The 21,105-nt window shown below is 45.0% G+C and overlaps 1 protein-coding gene across 10 annotated transcripts in view; it reads right to left on the reverse strand.

Annotated features, from left to right (window-relative positions):
* nfixa (nuclear factor I/Xa) overlaps positions 1–21,105 on the reverse strand; it is a 112,379-nt gene that overhangs the window by 55,632 nt on the left and 35,642 nt on the right. For all 10 annotated transcript variants that reach the window (XM_068727753.1, XM_068727760.1, XM_068727761.1 and 7 more), the window contains one exon: positions 19,799–20,330. In XM_068727753.1, coding sequence (XP_068583854.1) covers positions 19,799–20,330 — 532 coding nt within the window. The remainder of the gene's footprint in view (positions 1–19,798; positions 20,331–21,105) is intronic.

Here is a 21,105-nt window from a genome sequence, read left to right on the forward strand (position 1 = left end):
ATGTTAAAGTCACTGTGTGTGTGTGTGTGTGTGTGTGTATGTGTGTGTGTGTGTGTGTGTGTGTGTGTGTGTGTGTGTGTGTGTGTGTGTGTGTGCGTGTGTGTGTGTAAGAGAAAGTGTGAGAAACAAAGAAGCAGAAAGAGACGCTACATCCCTTCTCCCCACAATAACCATTGGATCCCAGGTGTGTACGTGTGCCAGTGGACCTCTTCTTTTTTTGCACAGCATTGTGTATCAGTGCCATGTGTCTCCTGCTGCTCCAGCTGTGACTGTGCTCTCACACATACACACACAAAAAGAAGAAATGAAAGTTGTTGGGAACTAGAGCTGCGTTCAATTAGGGCAACCACATATTTACAAACAGTGGGGGGGGAACGCTGGCTCTCTGTGACTCATCAGCCAAGCGGCACACTTGCACTTTTGACTCCAGGCCCGCCTCTCCCAACTGCACAGCTAGGAGCGAGGGAGGGAGCGAAGGAGGGAGGGAGCAAACAGAGGGATGGAGAGAGAGAAGGAGGGAGATGACAGGGTGTGGACAGAATGAAAAACACACACTGTGCATGTGTGAGCGACCGCATAAACAAATACATGTGTGTGCATACAAACACTTGCGCAAATTAAATGAGCTCATTTAAACTCCTGTGGTGTGAACAAAAGCACACAAAACCTGCCGACTTTTAGAAGAATGACTGATTGCCTCAAACGCAAAACATAAATTCTGGTAGGAAAGATTCCTCGTAGAGCAAAATGTTGCCAATTTACAAATTGGATCTTCAACATTTTACATTTTCGAGTAATTAAAGTGATAACATTTTTACAGTAGTCTGGTTGCAGATCTCTAGTGACAGTTCCCCGTTTTGCTGAGATAAGCAGAAAAATCTACGAGCCTATATTATCAAGTCAACAAATTTGAGGCGAGAAATTGCAAAGCCAGTTGCCGAATCTTCACCCATATTAGATCTACAAGATCTTTTAAAAGTTTGAATGAAAATGTGTTTTTGAATGGAGGCTGGTAGGTTTGAGGTGTTTTATTTTTACATCTAAAGCGGTGGATTAAGGGTTTAATTAGACCAAACCGGAGTTGGTTAAATGTGGGAACACTGATGAGTTTTATTTTGCTTCTGTCGAGTTTGAGTTGAGATTGTTTTACAGTCTGACAGGTAAAATGACTGTGTTTTTCAAAGGAGGCTGGTAGCTTTGAGGAGAGAATATTAATTGTATGTTTAGTACATTAATGAATTATAATAATTGGAATAATCCCTGTTAATTTGATTTATTTTTCAAGAGGCCAATCTGTTGAATCTGTGTATTTTGAAGAATGCAAAATAAACATTCCTACAATAAATTATAATGCAGTTTATTACTCTATACATATATATATATATATATATATATATATATATATATATATATATATATATATATATTAAAAAAAAGATTCCACACACCGGCACCTTTGCTAGGCTGTTCCAATGTGTGCTCTCCGAATACAAGGAGGGAGTCTTGCCTTGCCTCTGTAGGATCCATCCTACCAAGGAAGCATCCTTGACTTTGACAAACACGCAGAGTTTTTTACAACACGTTTTGTCTTTCTATACACCAGGTCTTCATGCTCACACATTGTGCACCCATGTCACACACATGTACCCCTTCCTGTGCCTACGGGCTGTAGTCAAAGCCCACTAATGTGCAACGTGGCAAACATGAGAGCACATCAAAGTGCAGAGACCAGCACAGCAAAAAGCCTGGCCTTGTTTATTCGCCTTGGCTGTCAGCGCCTTGAGAGAGAGCAAACGGAGGCACAAGGCCTTAAGTGTGAGTGCTGTTTGTCTTGACTTGACCTTGGTTTGCGTGTGTGCGCGTGTGTGCATGAGCATGAGCATGTGTTTGTGTGTGCGCACGCATCTGTGTGGCGAACCACATCAAAGAACGACGGAGTGGCTCAGTTGTTATGACCTCTGACCCTGGCATGCTCCGAGACAGAGGGAGGGTGGCGGAGGAGGAGAAAGAGACACGTATCCCTGCACACACACACACACATGCACATAGAAAAGGGTGGAATACACGCTAGTGCCTCTAAATTTACAACAGCTAGAAAAACAACCAGGGATAGAGACGTAGCAATTTGTCTTGTTAGTTTTTATAGGGACCTGTGAGCGGGCGCAAGTAAATCTCTTGGACACATATAGCTCATGCACACACACTAAAACGGCCACATAGACATTCCTGTCTCCTCTCTCTCTGCTCGCTGTGCATCTTCTTCTGTGTTGGAGCCCGTCCTTCATCCTGTTGAACCTGTCCCGACTGTCTCCTTGGTTCAATAAAACGCACGAGTCCAAAATGGTTCTCGTTTTGACTTTGGTATGAACATGGAGGACAAAGGGAAGCGTTTCTTGGCCCTTGGATGAGGCCTCTATCTCCCCCTCTTTCCATCATTTATACTTTGGAACTCTTCAAAGGTGATCTCTCCGCCACATCTTCGCCGCGTTTATTTTTAGCCGTCGGCGGATATAACCTAAGTCCTTGACAAAACATCAAATGCAGGTTTAGCATGTGCGTGCACGGCGTATGAGTCACTGGATCAGCGCATGTGCGAGTGTGTTTTAACATGTTTGTCCAACCTGCAGTAAATGACTCATTTGCGCTGCGTGTAACTGTACACGCGCGAGTCTATAAGCATGCGTGTGGGTGCGTGCGTGCGTGCGTTTTCTGTGTGTGTGTGTGTGTGTGTGTGTGTGTGTGTCACAGCTGTAATAACTTACAGCTCCCTGCATTTCAGCTATGCTGTCACGGTCCATTATAATGTTCCTTCTACACACACACACACACATACACACACACACACACACACACACACACACACACACACACACACACACACACTAATGAAAACATCTCTGAATAACGCTCGTCTGAGAGTAAGAATATCCACGTCGAGTAATCACGGCTGTGGGGAACTGCAGTTAAAAGTCATCTAAACTCGGTCTCTGATCACCATAGTTCTGTGCCGTCAGCTAAAGTTTCACAAAATGACATCTTCTGCAGGTGCTGACAGCATGGAAGTTTCTACAAGTGTATGCGTGTGTGCACTGTGCATTATCATATCATCATTGGCCATTCTGTATGACTGTACCGTGTATGAGCATATATATATATATATATATATATATATATATATATATATATATATATATATACGTATATATATATGCTCATGCACATATATGACTGCGTGTTTGTGTGTATATAAAGCAGCCCTTGACAGCCATTGGGGGCGGCGGTGGTGCGGACGGTGTGTTTGCCTTGGCAGCGAGTCAGCATTCCACATTCCTCTGTGATATTCAGTACTGTGACCTCAGGAAACCCGCCCTGCAAAGAAGCTCTCGCTCTTTCTCTTACGTGCCTCCTCTCTCTCTCTCTCTCTCTCTCTCTCTCTCTCTCTCTCTCTCTCTCTCTCTCTCTCTCTCTGCAGCCTCTCTTTCTTTTCCTCCCCACTTCTCTCTCGATCATTTACTCCGCCCCCTTTTCATATCTGAACTTGGGAAATCATCCGTCAACCACTACACCACCCCCACCCCATCGGTTTATTTTCCCTCCTTCCTTCTCTCTGAAACTTTCTCCTCAACGCCCCCCCCCCACTGTCAGAGGTCCCCTGACGAGGCACCTTTCTCAGTGCTCCAAGTCTGAACACACATCTCGCTGTCACTGGGAATCCACAACACTTCACACTGTCCCGGTCACTCAATGGATCACTCACATACGTACATATTTCTCCTTTATTAGGAACTCTTTCTACATCCAGCACAGCCAGAGGCCAGAAGGAGTTACTCCCTCGTCTCCCACCCTCTTTCTTTCTTTCTTTCTTTCTTTCTTTCTCTCATTCTCACAACTTTTATCCCTGCCACTGTAATCCTCCAACACATAAGCTAAACAATACAACTACATACATGTTGAAGGACACAATTTGTACTACATTTGATGAGACATTTGTGTTAACAATGAACAAATATAGATTATTGACAGGTTTCCTGATCTCTCCTCTCAAACTTTATATCTACTTGTTGTTTGTCGACAGACTCCTCCTCTCACCCCTCCCTCTTCTCTTTGAGGCCACGCCCACTTGCCCAGAGAGGCATTTCACCTGAGATGACCCTGCGCCCAGGGCAAGGCGGTTCCTCCTCCCTCCCTCCCTCCCCGCTTGCCTCCCTTTCCTCCCCCTCTTAGCTTGGGCTGTAAACCACTACACGTACTTCAACACATGGTCGCCACACCTGCCGCTGGGAGGCAGAAGGGCTGAGAGAAAGACAAAGAAAAGAGAAAGCGGTCGGGTCTGATGTGCTAAATAAAGTCAGAAAAAGAAAGCCATCAACAGGTTTTGGAGGCACAATCAAACCTTGTACTGCACGGTGGAAAGAAATTATTTAAAAGACTGTATATATACGGAACTTCAGACAATAAAGGAAAAACATAATAATACCCTAAAGTAAAACTTGTAAGCCATTTAAAGTTAAGCTGAGATATAAGTCACATAAAAGCTCAATGACACTGTTGAGTGAGCCAGAGAGAAGCAGAAAAAGGAAGATAGCCATCGTACAGTAACACCCCCCCCCAATGAGGCCTCCCCATGTTATAACGTCGCTATCCACTGTGTGCACTGTGTGGTTGACCCACATACAGTAGAGCGGAGCGGAGCCAGGGTGAACTGAGGTAAAGGGTGGAGCCGCCAGTCAACCCTCTTATCTCCCTGTCACTGTGACACTTTCCTCTATCTCAAGAGTACCTTTATACGGCCCGAGTGTGCAGCAACAACGCCGTAAAACCGCTGAAGTCATAAAAATAAACACGGGGGGGAGAAAGACAAAGAGAAAGCAAAAACAGAGCAAGAGAGAGGTACTGAATTCCATAAAATGATGTGGGGCATGTGTGTGTTTGTGTGTGTGTGTGCAGAGATGACGACAGCATGCGTCGTCAGCAGCTAATGCTATCCTACATAAACACGGCCATAAGGACGCACACAGATGCTCAATCCATCAAGAAAAACAAACAGATAAAAGTGCATCTGCGGGGGTAAGGTCAAACTTGTGACGCACATGTGTTCCAATACTTAAACGTATTGTGTACAACACATTGTTTGAAGCATTTGCCCCAAAAACTTTAAAAACTTTGTGTGCGTACAATAAACAGAGAGGAATGAGAACATGTGTCTGCGCATTATGCATGTCAGCGGGGGGGGATATGTGTGTGTGTATGTGCATATGTGTTCGCAAGACTATGAGTGAGCATATGTGTGTGTGTTTCAGATTAAGAGCTTCACCCCTGGATCTCGAAATTAGATAGGGGATTAGCAGGACACATCCGCCACCTGGCATTTTAAGCCCCGCAATTACAACAACAACTTTTAATCAACAACAGCCACACATGTGTCACATACAGTTAGAACACGGCAACTCGTTCATCATCCTCCTCCTCCTCCTCCTCACCCGTCTCTCTCTCGGACCATTACTGGCCCGTGACCCCGCGGTAACACCGGGCCATGCAGAGGGCAGCTGCATGATAGTTTTTAGGCTGATCGTGACCCGCTGCATTAATAGGGATCAGCCTAGATTGGGACTTGTTAGCGCTGCGCACTGGGCAAGGATTTAGCGTCCAGATTGACTTTTACTTGGCACGAGGCTAGGAGATAGGATGTGAAGTAGTTGGCGCTAGGCTAGGAGGTAGCATCCCATTAGCACCTGTGCAAGGCATTTACCATCCGAAAAGCATGGCGCTGCACTGGGAGCTACTAGTGATGTGATACCTCATTTATCCCCTGTAAAAATACTTTGCTGTAGTTGCCATGCCCAGGAGGGTCAGAGGTCAGGGTTGGTTACAGAGTATCACCTCTGGAGCTGGTGGGGATTTGGTGTCTCGTTGAAGGCCACTTAAACAGGTTGGGCGGCTGCCGACCCCCGGAGCTTTAGCCTCGCTCAGTAAGCCACCCTGCTTGTATTCAAATCCCTGGTGCCAGTGCAGCAGAAAGCTGGGAGCAAACCTTGACAGTTAATCAGTTTTTATGAAAAAAAATAAAAAATGGTTAAACACAAAGCAAAAACAATGCTGCTGAAAGGATTGCTTCACCCTTAAAATGACTTCTTTATAGCTATTACTCACTGCGTGTTACCTTGAATTCTTGAAGAAAACTTTCTTTTTCTTGCATGCCTCCACGCTGAATGGAGAATCAAAAAACTGAGTAAATCATTGATGAATTAAATTAAATGAAGCCCAGGTTTAACTAACAGCAAAACTCCATCAAAGCACCCGTTTCAAAACTCTGACACAACTTATGCAGTATAATCCAAGTCTCGGGTATCAAGTCAAATGCTCAGTAATTCCCAAACACATGCGTTTTCGCCAGAATATGGACGCTGAGATTGTTGTGGCAGGAGACTGGATAAACGAAACTTGGATTATATTGCACAGGTCGTGTGAGGGTCTGTAAACTGATGTGCAACCGCTCTCCATTTACTTAAGTTAATCAAGAACTTAATTCAGTTTTCGATCCGTTTCTGGATTCTCCGTTTGGATTTTCTCAGTTTTCTTCAAGAATTCAAGGTAACGTGATATACAGATGGTCATTTTAAGGGTGAAGTCTTCCTTTAAAAATATATACTATACTAATACTACTGATAACATATTCTAATGTGCTAATTTCACTTTGCTGTACTGACTGCGCATACAGAGATATCTACAGCCTTCTGGTCTTCCTCAGGCTTCTGTTGTCCTGGGGAGGTTACAGTGAAGGGTGGGGGTGTTCAGTCTGTATGGATACAAAGAAATAAAAAGCAGCAAGGGCAACCAAACCCTTGACAATTCTGCTCTATTTCATGGCCAGCGCGCGGTGGGGAGAAAGACACAGTAGGCTAGCAACCAAACTAAACACAAACAGCAGCCAGCCACCACGAAAGGGAAAGAAATCATGTTCTTTTTCACGCACACCTCCAGCTAAACACGGTAATACACATATACAAAAGTCCTCCTGTGGTTAGGAGGCAGTTTAGACCACAGAATGGGTGTGTGGAGAGAAAGAATTATCCTCTATACCAGGATTGACTGCCAATATGCCAAAAACCGAGACTCGTACATGTACAGTATGAAGAAAACACCCTCTCCGAACCTCATAACATCTAATACAAATGCTACTCTGAAACTGTGATCCAGATAGCATTGACCAGAGAAGAAATGAAGGAAAAAGAAAACTATTTTAAACGCAAGTGGACAGAAGGCCAAAATAAAAACCTCAATCAAATGAAAGCAAAAGAAGGGAACAAAGAGAAACGAAGCGCAGCTCTGCATTTTTTTCTTTATTAACAAGCAGCGCTTCCATCCAACATCTCAGATAGCGATCTACCACAAATCAGGACCAGATTTCTCTAATGGACCATCATGTTGCTCTTAAAGATGAAGTGCCACCTTGATTTACCACTGCTTTCTAAGAAGGTGACAGCAAAAGCAGGCGAAACAGAAGGCAGGAGAGGGAGAAGCAGAGCGATTAGACCGAAAGAGAAAATGACTAAGATGAACAGACAAAGCTGAAGGGAGAATCTGAGAGGGAGAGGGGAGCAGAGAGAATAGGAGAGAGGAGGGTAATTGCAGGAAAGGGGGCTCATTAGTCCGTCACTATCCTCAATCTAACCCCCAATTTCAGGTCAGCAGGAACACAGAGAGACACGAGAGAGAAAATAGAAGAGAAAAAACAAGGATGGAGCAACTTGATAATACGTCGTCTCCTGCCTCAGATGATGTAGTCTCAAACTTTTCTCCCTCTGCTCAACTTTCTACCTCTGGCCTCTTTACGCTGGCTGGCAGCGCTGAGCATGCACACTGCCGCCAGCACCGTCATGGATCACACACCATATCTCCTTACACACCTCGCATGACGAATCCACTGTCTCCCTGCCACAGGCGAGGAAGAAACACTGACTTTGTCCTCACAAAGAGGGGGGGGGCAAAGAAGTGGTTAAAATAAATGGATGGAGATGCTCGCAATACTAAGATGCGACTATAACTGTCCAAGAATCCCTCTGCAAACTTCCTCATTGATCTGAACAAAGGCTCAGGCAAAGTGTACTCTGCTACTTTCATCGAAGTGGAGAACGAGTGCAGCAGTGATTGGCCCGTGACCAATTACGGATACTGACTCATAGTTTAAGAAAGCGGGGTGATGAGATATCCATTCCTTCCCTGCAGAGCCAATGTGTTGCCCTCCCCTCCCTCTGTGTAGTCAATATCTGGAATGCATCAAACAGAGAGCAGCAGACTTTTACTGAGAGTCTCTGTCGGCTTGAGGGAAAGAGTGCTGCCAAAACTGTGTTGACAATATGAGGAAGACATTCACGTTCTTTTCTTTCGTTTCATTCACAATGAAACACCACATTTAGCTTCTGACGGTGGGCTGTTAGAAAATAAAGCCGGGTGCACCATGGCGGCCTGCTACCTCCCTATGACTATAACTCCAACTCTCTATTGGTGTCTCAAGCAGAAGAGCAGGGCTCCAGATCACCTGCGCTGAAGACAATCAAAAGCGCTCCGCTCTGCCTAAATATAGACACTGTGTACGGCTTCCGACCAAGCGCTGATTTTGGCGATTCTTTTGTATTACTTTTGGCAAACCGTCAATTGCCAGGGTTAGGGTAAAATTGGAAAGACAAAGTGTGGAGATGTAAGGCGGCGGGACCCTGGAGCTCCAGTCTCCTATGCTCACTGTGCCACCGCGGGAGAGCCCAGCTGGAGAAAGCAGAGGTGAAGATGAGCGCCACATGGTTCCCCACTGAGCAGGACTACCCAGGCTTTAGCGTCGTGTGTGTAAGGGTGTGTAAGGGTGGGCGAGTGGATGCTGGGGCTCCAGGTGCCAGTCCGTGCGATGAGATAATGTGCCCAAAGTGTTGCCGGGTTTCTATGGAATCCGGTGAGAGAGCGCAAATAAATACAAACACGCACAAGTGTCCCTTCTATTTTGCATGCAATCTGGATCGCGCTGCCGTGATCATTGCGTTAAGTATGAGGACTCTGCGCGTCACATGCTTGTTGGTTTTTTTTTGGGGGGGGGGGGCAGATGACCATACATTCACTTACACACAGAAGGCCTTCCGTACACAAGCACTGACTGGAACAGGAATACTGTGTAAAAACAATAAAACAATAACTGCTCGTGAATGAATTTCATCTCTCGTTCACATTGCTGGTCCACTGATGCTCTTCAGCGCCAGTCATAAAACCGTATTGCCTCAACAGATGCACGGGGCTGCACACATCATAATCATGCATTTAAATATCATGCGCGTTTTGGCAAGACATGCAGAAAGCCAAGAACGCACGCAGCTGAATATTTACACACCACAGGAGAAAGGCATTGTTCAAAAAACATATACGCTCATATATTATACATTGAAAATGCATCTTTCTCTCCCTCTCTCTCTCTCCCCCTTTCTCTCTCTCTCTCTCTGTCCTGTGTTCTCTCATGTGGGAGGCAGCACTGGGCACCCAGCCATGCCACATCAATATGCGTACTGGTGAAACACTTCCCCTGCTTCCCCCCGTGCTGCAGCAGTGGAAGCGGTGGCTAATGTCACCGGATATGGCCGGTCACGTTAGCCGGTAGTTATTTTAAGGAGGCTAGCAAGCTAGCACGGCCGACGCCGGGGCCGGGTGCCAGGCCGGCCTCGTCGGAGGCACGGACAGCCCGTGGACGCACGCAACGCCAAGCCAGTGCCACCCCGGAGGCACCTTGGATTCTACCCAGGCAAGGTTCCCTGGGAGCCTTGGTTGCCATGGTGCCAGCCAAATTTGGGTCCAATAAACGTGAGGGGAACAGGCGGTGGGCTGGGGAGGGGAACGTTGGGGTGGCAAGACAGAGAAGGAAAGGGGGGGTTCCTGAGTGCTATGGCAACCGTAAAAATCAATCCCGTGGATCTAAAGGGAGTCAAATTAAAAAAAGACCTGTTTAGATGAAGATATATCAATATAAGGACATTAAAATAACATCATTGATAACCCATAAAAGACAGGCAGCCACAGAGAGAGTGCGAGAGCGTGTGTGCTGGATGCTGCTGATAACCTACACAAAGGGCTTTTTAAAGAGTCCCCTGGCAACGTGAACGACAGGATGAATGTGCGTGGCTTCTACCACTCTGAAGTTGGAATTGAAAAGTGTAAAGCTCAGCTGTCAGATCAGTCGAGCTGAGATGACAGATGCACATCTCGTATATTAATCCACAAGGTCACTGCTATAAACAAGACGTGCTCTTAAACGATTATCGTCGAGTTAAAAAGGAGAAAGAAGTGTTAACATTCAAACTTAAGTGTGGCACAATCAAGCACGAGCTGAATTAAAGCCTTTGAAAGACGCCGCGTTGTCTCGTCTTCTTCACTGCTCTTCCAAATGTAGTCTCAGAATCCACTAAGTGGTTGGAGGTGACTCAACCCTGATCTTTATATTCATAAATTCTTTCACCGCCTCTTAATTAAAAAGTTTGCATGACGGAAATGCACAAAAGGACTCCATGGCACTTAGTGTACACCTGGCTCCCTTTGGCCGACAGGCTGAATTATGAACAGCTGAAGCAGAGAGCGATGCACGGCACCTTGCTGTGGCCGGTTCACCGCAGCGTCCCTGAGATCCCAGGACTGTGCTCCTTCCAAACTCTCTCTCTCTCTCTCACTCACTCTCTCTCCCTCTCATAAAAAAGACCTGCTGCTTGGCTCATAAGACTGTAAATCATGCAAAATAGAGCATAGCACTCGGTCTGGAAAAAATAACCATGTATAATGAGCAGACGGAGACATATGCACATATGCACTCTCTCACACACACATGCGCGTCCGCGGGTGCACGCACAGAAATCCTTGCCAAAAGCGCACCACCCCCTACGCCGCTTTGTACTCGACGCACAAACACATACTGTCATCGGCCTGTCCCGCGCTTCGAACCCCCCCAAAAAAATCCTACTCTGGATCCACGCTAGTGATAAAGAAGGAACAAAAACACGCTATCTGTACCCCTCCACCACCTTACCCCACTCGTTAAGACTGTGTCCACCTCCCACCTGCTCCACCCCCCCCCCCCCCAAACTGCACTAACGCCATTCCACTCCAAACTCATCCTGTTATCTAAACAAGCGCCGTGCTCTCGTCAGTGGGTCCCTTTCTCTGTCTCCTCGGAGAAAAGAGAGACTCTCCTGTTCGCAGATGAATGGGGTCTTTTGATGAAGCGCCGAGCCTTGTTTACTGCCACTCCATTTATTTACCGGCCTGTTTTTCAAGTCGTCATTGAGGGACACTCCACCAAAAACACCCCTCCTCACCCCCTCAACCTCACCCACCAACCCCCTTCATCTCATCCTCTGCTTAACTACACCCCCCCATCCCCTAAATACACATACACATATACACACTACACCCCCCCCCCCCCCCCATCCCATGTCGTTCCCTATCCCGTTTCATCCTGCTTTCTTCTTTCTGTCTAGTGTCCTAGATCTGTGTCCAAACTGATTTGAAGCTTACTCGCTTACACAGACGCATGCCAAATTTGATTCTCTGCATTCTGTTGTGCTTCTCAGTGAGCCCCCCCCCACACACACACACACACACACACACACACACCACTTTCTGTCTTCTCTAAACTGCTCTCCTTCTCACGGTGTAACGAACACCAAACGATGCCCCTCATGAAGGTTGTCTCTCACGGAGAACCAGTGGCCCGCTGCGAAACAGCTCAGACATTTTTGACTGAAAAAAAGGCCACGCAAAATCTAGTTTAAATTTAAAAAAAATAAGTAAATGATGTAAAATATGATCTGAAATGTTTTAACCAACAACAAAAAAATAAGTGACCAAATTAATTACTGGTCGAATGAAATGTTCTAAAAATCCAATCCAAAGTGAAGGCAATACGTTTGACCAAAACGTAAAAAGAGAAACTGAACTGCAATCACGCCCATATATTAAAGCTTTTGCTGGATTAAATTTGAATCTAAAAAAATTCAAACACAGCCTGTGATCAAACGTGAAGGGTAAAGATACCGTTAAAAAAAGGCAAGATTCCAGTCCGTGTGAAGACATATCAACCGAATGCCTGGTGGCAAAACATCTTTGCGTACTAAATGAAAGAAACATCAGAGATTTGAAAAAGAATAAGAAAACTCAGTCAAGGCTCACAGCCCATGATGGCCCGCTTTCATGAAAAACTAGGATAATGGTCCTATTGAGCAGTAAAATGTTTGTGCTTACAAGTTATTATACATTTTTCTGTAGCAGCAAACAGGAGTCCAGGGTGCTAATGAGGCTAGGGGAGGGCATTCATTTGAACCCTAAAGAGGAATAAAAGAAAAGGGGAACAAGTGAGGGAAAGAAAAGAAAAGAGAAGAAAGCGAGGATCAGAGGGAGGAGGTTGGCAGGGACTGTGTATGAAAATTTGGCGTCTTCCGTACAGAGAGATAGCATCGTGCCAAAAACGGCCGACGACACAAACTCCTCTCACTTTCTGAACATCAGCGTTAAACTCGCCCACATAATCATTTCTTTATTCTCCATCCCACATGTGCAAAATGAAATGGAGGTTGTTGTCTTTTTATTTCTAAAAATCTGTATTGACCCAACTTTTTAATTCAGCGACAAAAAAACTAAGCAGAGCCCCCTCTTAATTAACGGAATAAAAAAAAAAAAAAAAAAGAAAAGTAATGGTGCTTTTGGTATTAAAACGCAGCATTGTGACTCTCATTCTAGCATGACTACGGCTGTGTGTCTCTGAATAGCGATGTTAGCCAGACTTAGCGGCCGGTGCCAGGGCCTCGCTGTGAGTGCAGCCCGGTGAATAAGGCATGTTCCCTGGCTCTCCCTGCTTTCTGGCTGGCCTGCCTGACAGTGAGCGTTGGCCACTGCACTCTTTCTCCTGCTCCTGCTCCTCCTCCTCCTCCTCTCTGGCTCTCTGAGGTCGGGAAACCCTCCTGAGTGGGTATATGGTTTTTGGGGACAGACACATTTCATGGTTGGCGCCGCTACAAAAGCCTGAAAAGAGACCCGGCACTGGGAAGACACAGTATTAATACAGACAATACCACCCCCTCGCTGCTTCTGACTCTCTCTTTTCTCAATAACCTCTTTCTTTTCTTCTCCTCCTTTCTCTTCCCTTCTTTTTCCACCCCTGTTTTTGCTCTCTAGGTTTTTTTTCCAAATAAAAAAAACATTTTTTAAAAAAAAAAGCTCACTTGGCTCAAGTAAAGAATGCAGTTTTTATCACTGAGTGCTTAGCTTAGCCCACACCCGTTTTTATTTGACGTTGGTTAATGTGTTTTAATGTGTCATTAAATGTCAACAGTAGGTATTAGACTAGTTCAGCAGCCTGTGAAGCATTTTCCTTTAGACAAAATTAGAAATTGCTAAGCAGACTTATAAATACTTTTCCACAGATCACGTACTTATTTATTGTAATATTGTGTTTTAAACAATAATAAAGATCAAAGTATTTTGTTCCACCATAATATATTTTGACAAATTAATTTAACATTATATGTGGCCACAATTATAGATGAAAAAAGCACTTGGGAACTTTATATCTGACACCAATAAATGTAACATTTTGTGGAAATATAAATTACTACACGAACACCATTAGTAATGAAGAAACACTGATATAAGATTTCCCTTTCATCCTGAAGGTCCGCAGAACACAAAGCACCCAGAAGAACATCTACGTCTACTCTTCTGCTTTTCTAGTTATGCAGAGCTTCGCTGAGGAGAAACGGGAGAGAATCTGACAGCTGAGTTCATTCAAAAAAGGAACCGGGGAGATCAGAGAAAAACTGATAAAAGAGCCAAATAGCACAAACTGCCTCATTTGTCTGTTCCACCACGATGATGGCCTCCCGATTTCACTGGAATAATCTGTTTACCTCCCATCTCCAAGCGCTGAAACTCCTCACACAAAAGGAAACAGATGCGGGTAGACCAGAAATGTTCTGGGGTTTTACTCTCTCTCCCGAGTCACACAGCCAAAGAAACGGAGGCTTATGATCGTTATGTAAAAAAAAAAAAAAAAAAAAAGCGGGGAGCTGTTTCTAGGACAAAGGCACCGTATCACGGAGCATGCCAGTTTTCACTGGTCAATTTAATGGGAGACCAAACATAACAGCATTGTCTTTGACTCACGTTTTTCTTTTTTTCTTTTTCTTTTCCCTCGAGTCTGCTTGTGTCATCATGGTCTCATGAGATAAATGCAGACCCTGCGGTTTTGGACCAAACTATGTACGTCTGTGACAACCCAACGTTAGCCTCCCGTCTGTGTGTGTGCGTGTGTGCGTGTGTGCATGTTTTGGAGCGAATGCGCACACAACAGGGCTTTGGCTAGCCCTATACCATTAGCTATCCAAATACACAGACTTTTTTTTCTGAAGCCAAGAATAGTGTGAGAAGAACTCCCTCTCACTCTGTCTCTGTGATGTGACGGGGCTCTCCCTCTATCTTAACTCTTCCGATTTGATGCGTAGCCACATCGACGGGCCCCTGACACCAGAGAGAAAGACGGAGACGCGGCAAAAAAGAAGACGCGGGCTCCGGCTAAACGAGAGCCATCGCCGAACATCCGCCGATGCCAAAGCTGCTCTGCATGTGGAGAGCTTTTCTTAGCCGGCGTGGGCCCCGTTCCCACCACACACAATACAAAAGCCTCAGACCTGACCGGCTCCCTCGGTGTCAAGATTTCATTTAATCAAAACTCAGTGCTTACTTCACTGCTGAGGGTCATTCTAAGATGTGCACACACACACACACACACACACACATATACAGACACAAACAAAAACACTTATGCACAAGGACAGTCCACTCAACCCTTGTGATGTGATGGGAGCTGGAGAAGAGATCCAGGAAGTAATTAAGAACAGATTATTTTCACAGGGGAAAAAGAAAGAAACACTGAGGCACAGAGCAGTGGGAACCTGTGGAATCCATCAGTGTATCCTGTCAACTTTTGAACACGTTTCGAGCCACGACTGTCAGGATGCCTCTCTTTTTCTCTGTTTGTCCTTCCTTCGCCCACATTTCTGTTCTTTCCTCCCATAAATCCAGAAAACGCCGGGAGTTTTCCTCAGCGATGAACAAAAGCGGGGTTTTCATTAGTGAATCCTTCCTGTGGTCAGTGAGTGTGTGTGTGTGTGTTGTGTGTGTGTGTGTGTGTGTGTGTGTGTGTGTGTGTGTGTGGTGGGGGGGGGGGGGGGGGGGGGGGGGGGGGTTGCTGGCCGTAGCGCTAGGTCTTTCTCTGGGCTTTCTCACAGAGCCGTCCAAGGCATGACTATTGCTATAGCGAGAGGGAGGCGGGATCTGGCACCATAAAGCGTGGAGTGTGGAGCGGTCATGGCAGAAATGGCACGGCGTGCACATTTCACACCTCCCTCGGAGTGACTGCAAATTTCCTGTACTGCACTTTTGATTGGAAACACATTTGAAACATCTTTTCATGATCACACTTACCGCGTACAAAAGAAAGAAAAGTGAAAAAAAAGGAAAAAGAGAAAGCAGCAGGAACGAGGTCCAAGATATGACTAAGTGCACTGAGCTAACTTTGGACCTCACAAATGGGTTTTTTTCTTCTTCTTTTATTAATCTTCTATTTTTCCAACGTTGAATAAATCAGAAATGAGCTGAGTTGAAGCTAAAAAAGCACAAAGGTGATAAATCAAATAGCCCGCTGAACAGTATGAGAAGCAGCTGAATGATTTCTCCTCAGATGGAGAACAAGTGGACCCACCTATGAGGACTAGGATAATACATAAACCAGTACTGTGAACGAAGCCTATCCAACACACTCCATTCATGGGTTATCAAAGCGACCCTGCCAGTGTGCTGGCAGACCTTTGGCTCTTCCAGACCACTATCTCCATTACGATACCAGTCAATCACTCTTAATAAAACACTAAACATAATGCACCGCTCACTGTGCTGCACCACTGCTCCCCTCGTCTCTACTCTCTGGCAGTATTTCAGCTGTAATGTTCAAAGACACGTTGCTCTGTCTGGTTTGCTGCCCTTTATCTGAGGTGGCTGAAAAACAGGGGGAGATGGTTCTGTACTGTGGCGGCGTGATTTGCTCTGTTACGGCTGCAGCGTGTTATGCGCCGTAACAGAGAGGATCTCAAAGGCTGGCTGGCTGCAGAACAGCCTGAGAAAGCCTGACGGCAAGCCCAGAGATTCCCCGTGGCAGCTTTTGCCACTCTGTCATAAACAAAACACAAGACGTCTTTCTCTTCTTCCCACACCAACGGGGCTCGGGCGCTGCCAAACAGAACAATCACTATCGCAGCCTCTTCTGCTTTCCAACGCGCTCTCTCTCTCTCTCTCTCTCCCTCTCTCCCTGTGTCTCCTACAATATAAACAAAAGAGATCAGCAGAGGCTTTACCTCTGTGAGAGCAACAATGAGGGCGATGTTTAAGGAGACAAAACAAAAAGTGTGCACGGGATCAAAGAGGAGCGAGGAAGACAGAGATGCTAAAGACCGACAAAACGCAAACCAAACAAAAACAAACCAATGAGCACATCTTGTCATTCACTGCGCGGCTAAGGAGGAAAAAATATGTAACCGCTCATCACTGTAACAGATAAATAAAAAAAGCCCTTAATGTGTGTATGCTGACAAATAATGCTCCGACAAGTGATATGAATGAGAAGTGTGGTGACGTTATGACAGGTTTGCAGACGGTGGTTTGTCCCCAAAGTGTCCCTCCAACCAGGACTTAAACTGAGCAGGAGCTCTTTTGGAGGCAGATAAAAGTGCAGAGACACTCTGTGTTCGCCAGATAAGATAAGAGAGAGCACACATTAAGTCCATATTATGAATGGGCAGTGCACTGGGCAGCCCCTCCCAGCAGCCATGGGTTTTACTGTACTGCTGTAAACCAAAGTACAGTAGCGCCGACTGAAAGCTGGACAGCCGACGGTGTCAGAAGAGGTCGAGAAAACCGGTCATGAGACGTTCACAGGTTGTGTGTGTTTAGTTTCACTGTATGTGTAAACACTTTTAAATATGACATTTCAATATCCTCCCTCAATCGTATACAGACACCATCACTCACTAGTTTTTATTCAGAAAAAAAATCTTCATGTTAATTATAGTGCTATAAATATGTAGTATAATAATAATAATAATATTTTCATCTCTTAAGTGGACTGTGTTTTGTTTCTGCATCCAGCATAATAATAGATACATTTTGCCCTCTTAATAAGTTTTCAAAATTTGGTCAAAAGAAACTTAGATATATATTTGTTTTGATTATATATGAAAAATATATAAAAACACTTTCATAATAATTTCCCTTCCAAAACTAAAAAAGCAATGGTGAGGCAAAGTCTTTCAAGATTAGGTGTGGGCCAATTATTTCATATTTTTTTCTAGAGCTAAAATTAAACAAACATAACACTATAATTCACTCTAGTCTGAGAGTATGATTTAGACAAACCGCGTTTGACAGTGCTGCACATTTCATAATAAACTGATCAAAAACTGATTGTTACTAAATTGCAAAACACCACTGACCCAGAATCCACAAGAAGTTGGTTTTTTTGCAGCACTGTCTCAGTTATAGTGTATTCACTAAGTCAGTGAATAAATAAATAAATAAATAAAATCAAACAATATTTTTTCCCCCCCGAAAAATAAAAAGAAACCACTAAAACATGGAGACAGATTTCATCAGTCAACGTCACGTCAGGACTGCCCGCTACCTCCGGTTTATCACCGCCACAGACAGACCAACAAGCTGGAGCTGCTGCCAGGGTTTGGCTCGGGCTGCGAGAGGTGTTTGGCCTGGACCGAGATTTTGGTATGTGTCGAGAGAGAGAGAGAGAGAGAGAGAGAGAGAGAGAGAGAGAGAGAGAGAGAGAGAGAGAGAGAGAGAGAGAGAGCGAGAGAGAGAGGGAGATAGCATTTGGCTACACTCATATTAGCGGCTACCAGTTATGCCTAGGCAGAGTGAGTGTGTGTATTTGGGCAGTGACTGGGATATGCTGTATACATACATATATATATATATATATATATATATATATATATATATATATATATATATTTATGTGTGCCTGGTTGTGTGTGTGTGTGTGTGTGTGTGTGTGGCTGGTTGAGTCACTGTTTGAAATTTCCCGAAAATTCCAGCTGAGATAATATTAGGTCATGAGCGTGTGTTTGTATGTATACGTAGCCAGCAAATGGTGAAGTAGTGTGTATTTGGAGGATTTGGCTGTGAAATGTGTTTCGTGTGTGTGTGTGTGTGTGTGTGTGTGTGTGTGTGTGTGTGTGTGTGTGTGTGTGTGTGTGGTGGCTGTGACAGTGTTTTTTGCAATGTGGGGGGATAAAATAACACAGGCAGTGTTTTGGCTGTGTGTAGAGTACGCGCACTGGAGGCTACAGCGATGTTTGGCCGAGTGCGAGTGTGTGTATCCACGATGGTGGCTGAGATACAACAATGTTTGGCTGTATCACACTGTATCTATGGTAGTCCTTGGCCTGGTGTGCGCGCCGCGTGGGTGTGTGTACGCAATCGTGACTAAAACCGTGTTTGGCATTACGTGTGAAAGTGCGCTACAAAGAGAAGTTGTTTTTTCCTCTTTTTTTTTAAATCAAATGTGTGTCTTTATTTAGCTGTGTTTGTGTGTGTGTGTGTGTGTGTGTGTGTGTGTGTGTGTCTGGGTGTGAAGGTGGCTGCAATAGTACTGGCTGTCTGTGAGCAGTGGCGTTTTGTGTGTGTGTGTGTGAGTGTGTGTTTGGCAGCCAGGTCCAGCGTGGTGCTAGCGTTCAGGCAGACGGTGAAGGCGGCAGCAGCCTGCGGCCTGAAAGCAGGAGACTCACGGCTCTGCTCTTTCTCTCTCTCTCTCTCTCACACTCACACACACACACACACACACACACACACACACACACACACACACAACCTGGGCTGTGGCCAAATGACGATCACTGGCTACAATGGCCTTATCGTGGCACATACACTTCGACAGACTGAGTACAATCTTATAAACAGCGACTCTCACTCATTGCAGAAAAACACACAATTTGACAGTGGTGATCATCTCATTAAAAAACACTCTCTCTCTCTTTCACACACACACACACACACACACACACACACACACACAGGCATGCAAATTCCTTCCTATAAAACAACACCAAATACATGCTCATATGAAGCCGCAAATGCCTCGCTCAGAAAAATGAACTTGTACTTGCCAGAGCACGCTGGCCGAATGCCCTCGACACACACTCACATATTCTTTTTTATTATTGCTGATACTATGTTGTCATGTAAACAAACACCAAAAAACAGAAGAAAAGGAAAAATACGCAAAAGAAAAAAAAACAAAATCACTTGCCGTTTCCAAAAAGAACAAAAGCAAGAAGGGATACTTATTTTGTTTCCCAAAGGTAAATGTTTGCTTTATTTATTTAAAATGTTTTTTTTAAATAAAAACTCACTAAATTCAAAATATCCATAAAATAATATTAGATAGCTTAATTATAATATAAATGTTTTCCTAAATTTTAAACCCCTTTTTTTCGTGTGTTTCTGAAACTTAATCCGTGCATCTTTACACTGAGACCTATCTTTATTAATTATTGTTTCTGTCATTTCCTCTCTATTTAATAATGTGTCACAGTGTTTCTGTGTTAAGTATGTTTCTGTGTGTGTACATCTATATGCACATGCACACGGGCACGTATGGCGAGTTATGTGTTGGCATCCCTCCTTATCAGTGTCTAGTATCCAGTTGGCCACGTACCTGGCGTGTGGACGAAGTAGGCCAGGTAGAGGTCCAGCTCCTTGACGGACACTCCGATGTGGTGCGGCTGCACGCACAGGCCAGGGTTGGTGCACTGTGGCGACTTGACCAGCCGCTCCCCGTCCGTGCTCTCCAGGGGGCTGCCCTTGAACAGGATGACCATCACCAGGTCCAGCCGCCACACCTTGTCGGCCTGGCGCAGGCAGTCGATGCGACGGATCTTGCCCTTCTGGTCGGGGTTGGACAGCACGCAGCAGGGGGCCTTTTTCCCCGTGATGCTGAGCACAAAGTCCTCGCGGAACTCGGGCCGGATGTCCTTGCGGAGCTTGGCCAGCAGGCGCGAGGCCCACTTCTGCTTGATCTCCGGCTTCTCCCCCAACAGCTCGTCCTTCACCGCGCGCTCTTCCTCCTTGGACATGCGCTTCTCGTGCTTCTTGAAGTACTTGCGCTTGCGGGCCTGCAGGTTGAACCAGGTGTAGGCGAAGGCGCGGACATGGGGCAGCAGGGCCTCGATGAAGGGGTGGAATTCATCCTGGATGAGGGAGGAGGAAGGGGGGAGGGTGGAGGAGGAGAGGGAGGAGGGGGGGAAGCAGGAGGAGGCAGTGGAGAGAGAGGGGGAGAATGGGGGAGAGAAGGATGGGGAGAGAGGGAGTGGGGGTGAGGAAGGGAAGAGAGAAGAGAGGCAGTTAGCACCGGCACGCAGCATGGAGGAGCGGCGCCTGCTCTGTGTGAGCGGAGGTAGAGAATGAGCGAGTGGTGCCGAGAGAGAGAGAGAGAGAGAGAGAGAGAGAGAGAGAGAGAGAGAGAGAGAGAGAGAGATGCTTTACACTCTCTACCTAACACAGACGCATCACACTGAAGGACACACTTAACAGAACACTGAACAAGACAACACTGAAAAAAACTGAGAGGTAAAAGATGAGAACCGGATTCTACTGTTTTCTTTCAATATTATTTGTTTAAACATTTATGTGCCTTCCTAAATAATTACATATTATCAAACGTGTTAGTTATAAATACAAATATTGCCAAACTTGCATTCATCGATAACAAAACAACCACAGAAAAATTCTAGAAAACATTAATTCTAAAAAATGATGTTATATATCTACATCCATAAAAAAGTTTTTAAAAAAAATGTATCAAACATAATGCTGACTGACAACATAAACTATAATTTATATTAAAAATAATTAAAAATAATTTGAGAGAACTCACACCAAATTCTAATTATTAAAATTAAACATAGAATATTTGTCCATAAGAAACATAACTGCATCCTCTCTCAAAATAATGTCATAACAGAC

This window comes from Cebidichthys violaceus, unplaced genomic scaffold (genome assembly GCF_023349555.1).
Source record: "Cebidichthys violaceus isolate CVI_PGR_0920_01 unplaced genomic scaffold, fCebVio1.0.p SCAF_4, whole genome shotgun sequence".
Taxonomy (NCBI): domain Eukaryota; kingdom Metazoa; phylum Chordata; class Actinopteri; order Perciformes; family Stichaeidae; genus Cebidichthys; species Cebidichthys violaceus.